The sequence below is a fragment of the Aspergillus ochraceoroseus genome, assembly GCF_002846915.1.
Source record: "Aspergillus ochraceoroseus IBT 24754 chromosome Unknown P175scaffold_2, whole genome shotgun sequence".
NCBI lineage: Eukaryota > Fungi > Ascomycota > Eurotiomycetes > Eurotiales > Aspergillaceae > Aspergillus > Aspergillus ochraceoroseus.
In genome coordinates, this window is record NW_024468477.1 from 3,857,418 (window position 1) to 3,869,700 (window position 12,283).

The 12,283-nt window shown below is 46.3% G+C and overlaps 5 protein-coding genes across 5 annotated transcripts; 2 read left to right on the plus strand and 3 right to left on the minus strand.

The window, feature by feature from the left end:
• Nucleotides 1–312: 312 nt before the first annotated feature.
• P175DRAFT_0556123 (uncharacterized protein) lies at nt 313–1,647 on the minus strand. Its single transcript, XM_040900674.1, has one exon. It carries the CDS (start codon nt 1,554–1,556, stop codon nt 453–455), a length of 1,104 nt encoding a protein of 367 aa, XP_040754870.1. The 5' UTR covers nt 1,557–1,647; the 3' UTR covers nt 313–452.
• Nucleotides 1,648–2,524: 877 nt separating this feature from the next.
• P175DRAFT_0432778 (thioesterase family protein) lies at nt 2,525–3,560 on the plus strand (the record flags this gene model as incomplete). Its single annotated transcript, XM_040893558.1, has 3 exons — nt 2,525–2,637; nt 2,702–3,236; nt 3,294–3,560. 3 exons carry the CDS (start codon nt 2,525–2,527, stop codon nt 3,558–3,560), a joined length of 915 nt encoding a protein of 304 aa, XP_040754871.1.
• Nucleotides 3,561–5,609: 2,049 nt separating this feature from the next.
• On the minus strand, nt 5,610–6,500 carry P175DRAFT_0430663 (uncharacterized protein; the record flags this gene model as incomplete). The annotated part of the gene is made up of 3 exons (XM_040893438.1): nt 5,610–5,733; nt 5,824–6,365; nt 6,426–6,500. The coding sequence occupies 3 exons, from the start codon at nt 6,498–6,500 to the stop codon at nt 5,610–5,612; spliced, it is 741 nt and encodes a 246-aa protein (XP_040754872.1).
• A 980-nt stretch (nt 6,501–7,480) lies between these two features.
• P175DRAFT_0500040 (uncharacterized protein) lies at nt 7,481–8,602 on the plus strand. Its single transcript, XM_040896867.1, has 3 exons — nt 7,481–7,697; nt 7,747–7,813; nt 7,885–8,602. The coding sequence occupies exons 1-3, from the start codon at nt 7,662–7,664 to the stop codon at nt 8,475–8,477; spliced, it is 696 nt and encodes a 231-aa protein (XP_040754873.1). The 5' UTR covers nt 7,481–7,661; the 3' UTR covers nt 8,478–8,602.
• A 148-nt stretch (nt 8,603–8,750) lies between these two features.
• P175DRAFT_0556127 (uncharacterized protein) lies at nt 8,751–9,474 on the minus strand (the record flags this gene model as incomplete). The annotated part of the gene is made up of 2 exons (XM_040900675.1): nt 8,751–9,243; nt 9,317–9,474. 2 exons carry the CDS (start codon nt 9,472–9,474, stop codon nt 8,769–8,771), a joined length of 633 nt encoding a protein of 210 aa, XP_040754874.1. The 3' UTR covers nt 8,751–8,768.
• Nucleotides 9,475–12,283: the final 2,809 nt, after the last annotated feature.

Genomic DNA, 12,283 nt, shown 5'->3' on the forward strand with positions numbered 1-12,283 from the left:
TGCTGCCATGCATGCTTATAAAAGGAAAACTATGTCATAGATGTTGTTGTACTTGAGTTATTTACTTCGAGCTTATAACAGCATTATGAATATTAGAATAACGATGTATTGCATGCATAATTAACTTAATAAACGCTGATCAATGGCATTAGTTAACAACAAAAGAAAAGGTCATAGCATATAAATATTGAAACACAAAATAGAATGATCACATCTGCAAGATTAACAAAGAGCATAGCTAAACAGTATTGCCAACCCAAATGCAAGGGGTATCTAGTCTAGACAGTCTAATGCAGAACATAGAATGAGGTCAAAAAAAAAAAAAAAAAAAAAAAAAAAAAAGCAACACGCATGGATGACAAACAGCTGAAAGAGGAAAAGACGTCAAGTGAAATAAGAGATACAAGGGGGCATAAATAAATATGAAAGATAGGAAACCGAGGCTGAAGAGGTCAAGGTCGTCGTCCGCCCTGCTCGAGTTTCACAAATGCACGTGTGAGGGCAGACCCGACTTCTTTAAAGAGGTCATGCATGATAGACTCGGATTTGGCGATGCTTGGACCCTCCTTTATCGCTCGTTCGGTAAAATATGGTAGCATAATTTCCCAGAATTTGTTGAAGATGGTGTCCGTTGTGGATTGCGTGTTTTCCGGAACGACTCCAGGCAGTTGTTCTTTCAACGGAGAAGGCTTATTTAAGGCTAGACCGATTTGCGATGTCCGGAGGCGTTGGGCGGACCGATCAGGTACGAATTCATGGTCCTCCCGAGGTCTTTTCTTGCCGATCATAGAGTTGTAAGGATCTTGAGGTGTTGAGGGTGGTTTGGGCTGGCTCGGAGGTAGCAGAGGTTCTTGCTTGTGAGCTGGCGATGACGGTTCTTGCTTAATAGGCAGTTTATCCCGACCCATGGACGTGGCGGGTCTGTATGCGGGTTTCACAATGTCGTGGGTTGAGAGTTCAGAGGCATGATGTCGAGACGATCCGACATTCTGAGAAGCCAGCAACTGAAGCGCTAGACCGGGGGGCGACGGAGGCCTGGAGGGTGCACTCTGAGGTTCTGGGTCCGGGACATTCTTGATCCAGTCGAGAACTCGTTGAATCTTGGCGGATTGCGAAACATGGGTGTCTATTTTCAGCTGGGCAATTGCCTTCTGCTTCTTAATCTGCTTGTCTAACTCTTCTAAATCGTTTTCATTCATCCAATCATCTAGGAGCGAGCATACTTGCTCCGGCATATCATGATAATGAGGATTGAGCCCCAGTTCAACCATTTGCCGATACGACCTTCGTAGCGAGATGAAGTCGGTTATTCGACGACGGCATGAATAGTGCGAATAGCGGCGACCGATTTCCCTCTCAAGTTCGATCTCAATATGGACCCAGAAATTTTTCGTATAACTGGTGATTGCAGTGTATTTCGCATGTTTTCTGCAAATTTCGATCAGGGTCAATTGCTCCGGAATACTAAGCGGGCCCCTTTTAGGCTTTTTGGGTATGACGACCTCCTTTTGCTCGAGGTTCTCATCCTTGTGAAAGACGGTGATTGCCTGTTCCATATTTCCTCCAGTGATTTCCTCCTCCTCCTTCTTGTTCGGCTGTGTACATGAGATGAGATTCGACCCCCGAGGAAGGAAAGGAAGATGACAGGGAGACCGAGGGAAAAAAAAAAAAGAAAAATGGCACGAGGAGGCAATCGAATGAGGCGAAGAAAAATCCCCGCTCACACCAAAATGGCGCGTTCGGGGCGCGCGTCAGGTGGTCCCACGTGATGGGTTTCAGGCGAGAATTTCAGGCCTCCTTTCTTCCGAATCTTACGAAATTTTATGGCCTTGACGTGGATTTACGGAGATGCGGTGATGCCAGCCTCTCTGGTATTCCCCGAGAAGCAACAACTCGTCACGATGACTTGTCCTCTTTTGGGTAGTCCCAACCATTATGGGGTGGTTTTTTTTGGCGGCTCGGGATGCTCGGTTCGTGCTGCCGTTCTTGTCTCGCTTAAGGGGCTGCGCTAATGTACTCCGTATATCGCAAAGTAACTATATGAAGGTTCTTGAACGAGAATGATAGTAAGTAACACAAGTTTCAGAGGAGCCCCCAAGGACCGGGGGAGCTGAGAAGCCTACCAAGGCTAAGTGAAACGTACATGGCTAGCACACTTCATCATGTTCTATCGCTGGCAGCTAGATAGAGATCCCGTTCCCGGCTCAAGAAGCATCTGGTTCTCCATAACACCATCAACTTCTGTAGGACAGGGAATAATTGTGCCGTGTAGACAATTCCTGCATTCAGCAAGGATATTGGAGGTTGGAATGCTTGATCAGGCCTGGGCTATACCATACATTGGGCATGAACCACACGTGACATGAACTGGACATTATCACACTAGATCGTCGCTTTCCCCATCTCCGAGGTTCGTTCGTGGCTTTCGAATCTTATGATTGTGCTTTGGAAAGCCATGATGAATCAGGATCTTTGGAATCTCTGTCACTAGATTCGGGCTTTTCGCCATCATAAGCTCCAGAAAATGCCGTCCCATCACGCCCCATCCTTGCTGGAAGCAACATCGTCCGTTTCTCTCAAGAATGGAAGTCGAAATGAGTTTGTAACGAATATTTCCCCTGACTGGTGCTCACAGCAGTATGTTACCCCGCAATGGACTATGAATTGGGGTTTTCATCAGCAACGAAACTGACCTCGACAGTTCTGTGTTGGGAGGTTATCTAAACGCATTAATACTGACTGCCACACGCAAATTCGTTGATCAAGAATTCGGCCAGGGCCGATACCCTGACCCCATTCATGTATTTGTACAGTTTTTGCACATGGTTTCACCAGGCCCCGTGTCGATATCTTGCAAGCCGCTTCGCACCTCCTCCCGACAGTGCGTTGTGCAGGCGGAACTCACAGGGCCACAATCCCCCTCCGACGGATCGCAAGTCTCTGCCACTGTCTGCATTGTCACATTTGCAGACTTAACCAAGGAGAGCGGTCTCACTCAAGAAACCAAGCCCTCAGTTGCGACCCCAATCCCCAACCGCGAAACAGAATGCGTCAGAATTGATGGTCCTGTCGTCGACGCTACTCCGATAGCACGAAAGTTGCATTTGGTGGCTCCATTTTCTCCAGACGGTCTTTGGGGTCACAGGCTGGGAGGACACCGTAGAGAGCTCTGGCTGTCATTTCGCGACGGCACTAAAATCTCGAGCCTACTTCATTTGGCCTTCTTTGCTGATACAGTAGGTTCTGTCTATGCTTCTTTCATTTCAGAACAGGCCAAACTCACAGAAACACAGCCCCTCCAACCTCCCGCTACCCACCAGGCTGGGTTCTATTCACAATATGCCCTCTCTACACTCTGTCTCTCGTTGGAGTTCAAAAAGCGGCCCGACCCATCGACCGAATGGGTCCTCATTCGATCCAATTCCACTCAAGTATCCGAGGGCCGGTACGATATGAACATGGAGATCCTTGATGAAGCGGGGGATTTGCTTGCGTTAAGCAATCATGTTGTATATGTTTTCAATTTACGGTCTCGGACGAAGAAGGCATCCAAAATATAGCGACGAATTTCCCGAAACATTGTCGCTTGGACCCTATTTACCCATATTAGGATTCGACCTATTCTCAATATTCATTATCTTAATGAATATGACTTGAATGTTGTCAGCTATAAACATAGTCGTGATAGTTCTTCCAAGTTTTCAAAGGTAAACCTACTTGCATTCCTACATGAGTACTCCAAAAAGGCGACATATCTAGCGCCATATATAATCATTCCAGAACAATATATTGACCTAAGCGATGATCAATACTAAAATATCAGGTAGGTCACCCACTAAACACCGAAGACATCCCTCAACATACTCCGTAGTTGGAATATTTTCTTCCTCCTGCATACCAGACACAGAAGCGCTCTCAACACAGAGAGAATAAATATTCTTCTATAGGCTCTTCCAATCTACACCGCAGGGATACTCTACCTTGTTAATTGACTGCACCTCACTATTATTATTCAAAATGTACAAGGTGATGCTTGCTCTGGTCACTGAGTGCGTGTGCATCAGAGTATCTTTATATAGTTGATTTTTGCAGCTTATACATAGCCTTATGCAGTCCTTAAGTATACACTATCCAGTAGGTCCCAACTATCTATCTCATAGATATGTGCATTCATGATGGTTATAGAGTAAGTAGTGTGAATACGAAGTATTCTATAGATCTAGGCACGGCAAACCCTACTTTACTTACTACCTAACCTCCAGCACTCACTCACGAATCAAGCAAGCACCAGTAACTAGCAGTCATTATTATGTTTGAATAGTCAGAGCAAAAATAGAAGAAGAAAAAAAGATAATTATTGCCTGTTAGAACTGGAATTCCTACTCCCTAGGCTACTACTATTCCTCTCCCGTAAAAAGAATTCATTCAAGGGCTTAGGGCACAGGGCTAGGGCCTCCAGCCCTCATAGGTTAGTTAGCTATGTATATCTTACGCATAACTATGTATGTATATTTGCTGGCCACCCATCGGGCTTACAGCTCGGCGTGGGTAGAAAAAAACTCCGCGTGGGTAGAACTAGCGCCACGCTAGTTCTACCCATGATGAACTCTGGACCTCGGCATGGGTAGAGCTAGCGCGGTCTAACCTTACCATGGGTAGAAAATCAATTCTCTACCCATGATGACCTTATCTCTTATCATTAGGGTATAAACCTGACACGAATAAAATATTTACTACTTCTAATATACTAGTAATAGGTATATACTTAGTAAAAGTAGTAATTTTAATACTAGTATTATTTATTATTCCTTTTTTAGCTAGAAAAAGGGCTTTTTTTAGCTAGAATTAGCCTTTGTGTTGATGGTACGGAGTAATAGTAGTAAATTTTAGTGTGGTAGTAAGTAGTCTTAAACGAGACCCTATTATAGTTAGATAAATAGCTCATCATGGGTAGAGCTAGCATGGGCCAACCTCATCATAGGTAGAATCTCTACCCACGCCGAGAGTTAATCCATTCCGGGGTTCTACCCACGCGGAGTTTTTTTCTACCCACGCCGAGCTGTATCCCCCCACCCATCCATTATTTACGTTCGTCAGCTGGACAGTAGGTACTTTTGTTTGATGATTTCCTTGGCTAGCCACCAAGTGCTGACCAGCGAATTTGTCAGTTACATAACTTACGGAGTACGTAGTTACTCCGTACTTGTTGGGTGGCTCAGCTGTCCGTCCGTCCGCCCGGGCCCGTCTGTGACATGTCAGGTTTGAGCACCACCAATAACGACGGCAGGCACTACTCCAAATCTTGAATTTCGGACCAGCAGCCAGCTAGGATTCTACAGGACCGGGGGCCATTAGAGTTTCTTAATTGCGGTTTGATTTCTTATTTCAAAGTGGGCGTATGTATTGATTGATCCTCGTTTCGGTCCCCGGATCGCGGATCCTGAGACCTGTCATGTCAATTTTGTAGTCTTGTTTCTTATGCTGTGTTTTCTTTTTCTTTCTTTCGTAGAGGAATCAGAAAGGGAATAAAAAAGAAAATTTTAAAATAGGTACGCCCAAAAATTAAAACAAAATGAGGGAAACACCAGAAAGACGAATGGCGTTATCTTCTAGGCTGTTCCCCCATAGATCGTATCGTCCATATCATATCCACCGTGAGTATGAGAGAAATATAGTCCACTCATATCGAAGGCGTCAGGGCCCATGCTCAATGATTCGAGAGTGGAATGTGTGCTAGAGAGACTGCATCCAGTTGCCATGATAGGTACCGAGATGTCTGAAGCGGGATTCATAAAGCCGTGGCTGGGAATGTGCTGATCGGACTGGTTTGCTCCGCCGAAATTGGATGGCGATGAGAAAGCGCTGGTCATGGTTGAGTGATCGTGGTCGCTGGAATCCTCGCCCTTGGTGATGGGAGTGGCGGTACTAGTTGGAGGACTGATAATTTCCACGTCCGGAAAACCAGCGCTTCCAATGCCAGATAGAATCTCGGCCGCTTCGCTTTTAATCTTGCCTTCGTCCTCAGGGACTGGCCGGTCATCTACGAAAATGGCGTCCATGATACTTCGCCCTGCCACTTTTTTGACACCTCGTTTGGTCGGAGACGTGACTGCCCGTGAAGCATCTCTTCTGCCTTTTCCAGTCGACGAGCATGGCGATGGCTTTGTAATTCCGTTTCGAGGGCCCCGAGGTGTTCGGGGAGTCGCGGACGAGCTGTTGCGTCCTCGGGGGAGCTCCGTGATGCCTCGACTCGCCGCTTCAGCCTTCAATTCATCAGCCATTTTGCGGTATTTGCGAAATCGCCCTTCAATTGCATCGTATGTTGCTCCCTGCCCGAATAATGTAGCCATTGCCTGGTACTCAAGCTGGAATATGTCAGATTGTCCCGTAATTGCAGCGGCTCCCATAGTGGAAGTAGATGGTACCTTGAAATTTGGATGTGCGGCAATTAAGACGGCAATTAATCTATCAATATTTTCCGATGCCTTCCAATTGACCATGTTGGCGTTGGCTAGATTGCTCAATCCAAGCGTCAACGAAAGGGTGGAAAGAGAATGTGTTGTTGTAAGGGAAAAAAAGGTGAGATAGCAGGTAAGCCAAGCCACAGGTAATTTGTGCAAGGCTGGGTGGGTTTGATTAAATCAATGGCTGTTAATAACTAAGTACAGAATCTTGCACGTCGACTGGGAGAGGCAGGGCTTATAAGATACCAAGGCGAGGGAAACGCCCTCAGACTTTGTAGGGAGCAAAGAAGGCGACAAATAGCTTGGAAACGGACCCCAGCTCTTTCCGGGAATTGAGAGAGTAGTTGTAGAGATTCCTTGGATTTTTAGGTGCAGCACTATGGGCATTCAGGGCTAGATCCCAGGGCGTTCTTGTCGAATGGGAAGATCTGGTTCGAGGTACATGGATGAGAGTGACAAAAGATGCAGGTTGCAGGAAATGCAGTATTTATGAAAAGGTCAAGATTTTCCTGGGATAAGCGATGAGTAAATCTTGTCAGTAGAGAGATACAAGGGCTAGACGTACGATGTCAAGGGTTATGTGGTTCTTGGAAACTGGGAGGATGAATCCGACCCAACCAAGCTGCAGGATGCGTCCGGAAGACAGCCTCAAACATCCGCTGCAGCCTCAAGGTGCGGTGTTCGAGGAGTCGAATGTATGAATGGCTGTCGTGGGATGAGGCCGATGCAGGAACATCCTGGATGACGGGAAACGCTAAGGGATCGAGGTGGAAATAGACAAAGAAGAATTGATTTGGATCCTTACACCGCTTCTGTATGACCTGATCAGGGAGTCAGAGTCAATCTAAGGATGGTTGTTAGTTTGTGTTAGTGTAGAGAGTGACTGGAGGACAACAGAAGGTTGTCAAGAAAGCCAACTTCACTATAAGAATTGGTATGTGAATTTTGTCAAGTACTACAAGATTCTGACCTTCACGGTACTTGGTGAATCAACCACCTCCTAACACAACCCTCTTCTTTTTCTGTACAACTTACATCTTTTTCTTTTCTTTTCTTTCTTTTTCTTACTGTAGATACCTGAACAGGTCCAGCTTACACTTAAAACTTACTACCTTGCACTCAACGATCTGTTGCTTTTCCTTAACCTCTACAACCTCCCCCTCTATTCTCCCTTGGAATCACTCTACCGACGTTACAATGCCTATGAAATGGACTGCTGAAAATGACCAGCTGGTACATGTCCTTAACACTCCACACTCACTCATTACCTAACAAAACACAGCTGCTCCTCAAAATCCTCGAAACCCACGATCTCTCCGTCGATACCAAGCGAGTCGCCGAAGCCTGGCGTAGGTACAGCCAATAGCCAAGTCTTACATACATATCCCGAAGTAACTAATCGAATCTAACAACACTCTAGCTTCCCTCCCGGGACAAGACCTTCCCACCCCGCGCGCCATCACCGAACGTCTAGTTCGCATGCGCCAGCTCGTGAAATCCAACAACAACGCAGAAGCCCGTTTCAGCATCGCAAAAGGCACGGGGTCTTCCAGCGCGCATTCCACCCCACGTAAGCCACATAGGGCTGCTACTGCATCTAGCACTCCTGGTTCAGGGAAACGCAGGCGCATTAACGATGTGAACTCGACTTGGCAGCATTCAGATTCGGACAGCATCTCACCCGTCAAAATGGAGCTAGACGTCGATGGTGGCCCTATCACGCCTACTAAGCAGCCGCTCCGTCCTACAACTGCAGGTATGAACCAGGGCCAGAAGCATACTGAGATTGGTAGTGGTAGTAGTACGATTAAGCTCGAGAAGGAGGATGTCACTGTTGTTATGGGGGGGAACGATGTGACTCCAACCAAACGGTCTCGTAGGGCTAGTACCCTGCCTCCTGGAATCGTTACGTATGTCGTGGATGAGGATGCGGCGGATGATGTAGAGAGCTCAGCTTCGGAGTACGCCCCTGATGAATCGGCTCCGATGGATGATTATGAGGAGTATGCCTGATATTAGAAGATTTTCGGGTATTTCTGTGTATGATTAAAGTGTGCTAGAATCGCTTTTATTTAATTAATTGCTTGAATTGGGACCTGGATGGAGCCGAGGAAGGTTTTTGACAGCGTCTTGTGCGGTGGAAATTGAATAGACCAATATTTTTCTACTTTGTCTGGATTAACTTGACATCCCCCTACACAGCCAAAATGCCTTTCTTTCTCCCTTACACAGTACCCCAACAGGATTACTTTCGAACATCCTAACATTCACAGTTTTGCATTGACAAAGAAAGCTAAAACAGTTCTAAGAATATATATTGCAGCAAGGAAAGCAACACTGAAAATTCTCGTCGTACTCGTCATCACTACTCGCACTCCCTTCATCATCGTCAGAGTCATCGCAGGTCCCCAACCCTGAAGCCTTCAAGGGCCTTCTTCGTTTCACCTGCTGAGATGCTACTTCCAGCAGCAACGAGTTGTCCCCTTTTTGGCTTGATGCCCCTTCTAAGAGGTCACAATATCCATGGCCAAGCTCCTCGACTAGGGCCAGAAGCATATTCTTTGGGAAGTACATCCCAGGAGTACCCCAAAAGGGCTTTCCCTTTTCGTCTTTCAGATATGGCGCGGTCTTCTTTGAAGCATTCTCCTGCCAAGCTCGTCGCAAGATTTGAAGACAGTAATGAAAATAGAGGTATCGCGCTGCTGGTCGATATTGAGTCCGAAAATGCAGCCGACGGTTATCCAGATCCCCATATCTAAGGGGCAGATCCGTCAAAAATCTGCTGGGGGATTTTACTCCAATTATGGTCAATTATTTTCGTTTTGAAGTCGCGTGTTTCCCCTTTTAGCCACTTCAACAGCTGCGATGTCTCTGGGCGCTCAGGAAGATCGGACACAATCACAATCTTGCCGCAGTCGAAAATCTCTTCAAGATGTTGTTGAGAGATGAGAAGCCCATTACGGGCAGAGAAAAGCTCCGGTGTGCGTGTCTTTCCGAAAATCGCGTCCATGGTGTGCTGCCCATGCATGTACGAAAAGAGGTGAGCGGCCTGTATTTCCCTCTCATGCCTCCAAGACCCTAGGATTGGGCAGCAGCAAGAGAAGTCAGCACACTTTTGCGCCAGGAAAATATTCGCTGTAGATATGTAACTACTCTTATTTCTGAACAGTGTCTCACGCAAGTAAGTAACCCCCCCCCAAAATACCCTTTCTAGATGCTTTTTGAGGGCCACTCTCGAAGGGCCTTATGGATTCCGATCATACTTACTTATATGAGACCTGTTCAGAGACAAGAGTAGTTGCATATCCACCAATCAAGGTAGTAATGGCGAATATTTTCCTAGCGCAAAAATGCCGATGATATGACAGCAAAGACTAAAAATAGGCGCCAGCGCCACGACAGCGAAGAACCCCTTACTCGTCGTTTAGGCACTATGTAATATAGGGGTGCCTTGACTCGTACCCGTCCCATATCTCTTCGAAATCATCCTCCATCTCGCCAAGACCAGCCCCAACGCGCTGCAGATTGAACAAACGAAAGAGATTGCGGTTTATTGACCGCAATATTCTCTCTGTCTGATCCTCCCGCTTCAAACGACGAAGGAAGATGTCGGTCTCATGCGCCCATTTGTTACACGCCGCGACGCCGGCAGCGTCACCAGACATCGCCTGTATTTCCCCGAGCCGGGGGCGCACCGGGGGTACGACGGGCAGGCACTTCTTGTGCAAACGAGCACAGCGAGTACACAACTCTGCCCCGCAGTAGGGCGTACACACGAAAGAAGCGCGATTCCTCCATACTCGCGTCAGGGCCAAGGGAGATAATGTGACAACTCCCTACGCCGCTCAACACAAAAATTGTGGTAGGCAGGAAGGTTCTCCTATATAAAACCATACTTCAGTATATTATCCATGAGGTTTCACCCAAGAATCGGCAGTATTTCGTGCAAGAAAACAAATATTTACCTTAATGGCCCCCTTTTTTGCCAGTCAGCCCGAAGGCCTTCCGGTTTGTTTCCTCGCGAGCGCAACTTCTCATCACATTTTCGTCAATTCCATTGTACATATTTCTTTCACTTTGCCATCACATCATGGCTGAGGAACTAGAACCTTGATTTGTAGTATACAGACCGAAATCTTCCAGTTGTGGATTGATTTGCCCGGAGTGCTGACAATGCTTTTAGGAAAGTTTCGATTGTTGGCAATTTGGTTCTGAGAGCATGCTGGCCCCCTGTTGCTGGGCTTGATATTGCCCATAACCACTGTTCTATGTATTCTGATAATGAGGGGGATGATAGTTCGCAGCTGAGAAGCAAAGCATCGTGTATGGTTGTTGGTAGCTCGGATATAAATGGGACCGGATGGGCATTGGATTAGCTCGTTTCTGGCTAGGTTGGGGGATCCTCCTGGAGCCTATTATTGGGTTTCTGGTGGGCTCTATTCGCGATCGCAGCGGCCATGTCCCTCTATATACCATGTTTCTGTTCCAAATGCTCCAGGAACTGAGCCAGAGTAATGTCTGGGGTAGGCTCAGAACTAGGTCCTCGCCCATGATCTGTGATGGCAAAGTGAAAGGAATATGCACAATGGAATTGGTGAAAACGTAAGCAGATACAACGGTGATAGGTGAGATATTAATGAAGGTAAAGTGGGATGCCGTGGGGTATTGCAAGAGGAAGAGGAAAGTGTGGGTGAGAGCAGGGCACCCTTGATAAAGGCAGTTTTAATTTTTTTACTGATTGACAATCCATTCACTAACCTAAGCTGCATGTACTGTAATATAATGATTTATATAGTAATCCACATGTCTAATATGATAGATATCCATACTGGTCTGAAAGTCCTCTTTATAGCAATGAGGAGGCATTATATACAATACTTATACTTATTACACATCAATACCCACTAGTTAAGTTACTTTCAACCAGATATTTGGGATCTTGTACAGAGGTTGCTGTTGGTTCTGCTCAACCTTCGATTTCATGAGAGTCTGTCCATTGTTTTTTTTGGAATCTGGCTCAAAATGGCCATCTCAAAAGGATGCCATCTAGAACGCAAGTCTTGTTAGACTTCTCTTCTCCAGCCTATGAGGTTTGATGTTGTGAAACCAGAGGAGATATATTCATTAAGATTAATTAGTAGCCAAGTTCAAGAATGCACAGGTATATACCACAGATAGTTGGTCTTTTCACTTCGTATATGGAGAGACCTGTAAGCCTAATATAATAGAGAATATTCATGAACACGATTAAATGCACTGTCGCCTGGTTCTCAAATATTACCTGTGTTTGATAACATATAGGTTATATTGAACTTATTAGGCCATAACCCCGCCATATATTGCTGAGCTATTCTGAAAATACCCATCCATACACCATCAATGCCTCACAGGCTCTTAACACATCCAATCGGGGGATCGAGATGTCGGGCTTGAGGGATTTACCAACGAGAATGCATGGATTACACCTTCCAATCCTTGATCTTCCTCCTCCGTTCCCTTCATCTACCATCCACTTCTTTCCTCCTCGGATACAAAAGCCAGCATCACTTGCTCACTCCAGGAAGCCATGATGCTGGTGCCACAGTCTGGCTACCGTACGACCGAACCCACGAGCCACAGTCAGCATGCGATACATACATACTACATGCGCATAATCGGAAGCCACGTGAGATGCAGCCCTGTGTCGTTCTTGTAGGTCCATCGAGGGTCTCTTATCCGTATATCCGCGTGTGTGGTTGCAAGCGTGCATTGGAAAGTGACCTTTCTGCGCCCCAAGATAACTACTCGGGATTCTGTTTTTTGTGTCTAGGATAGGTGCC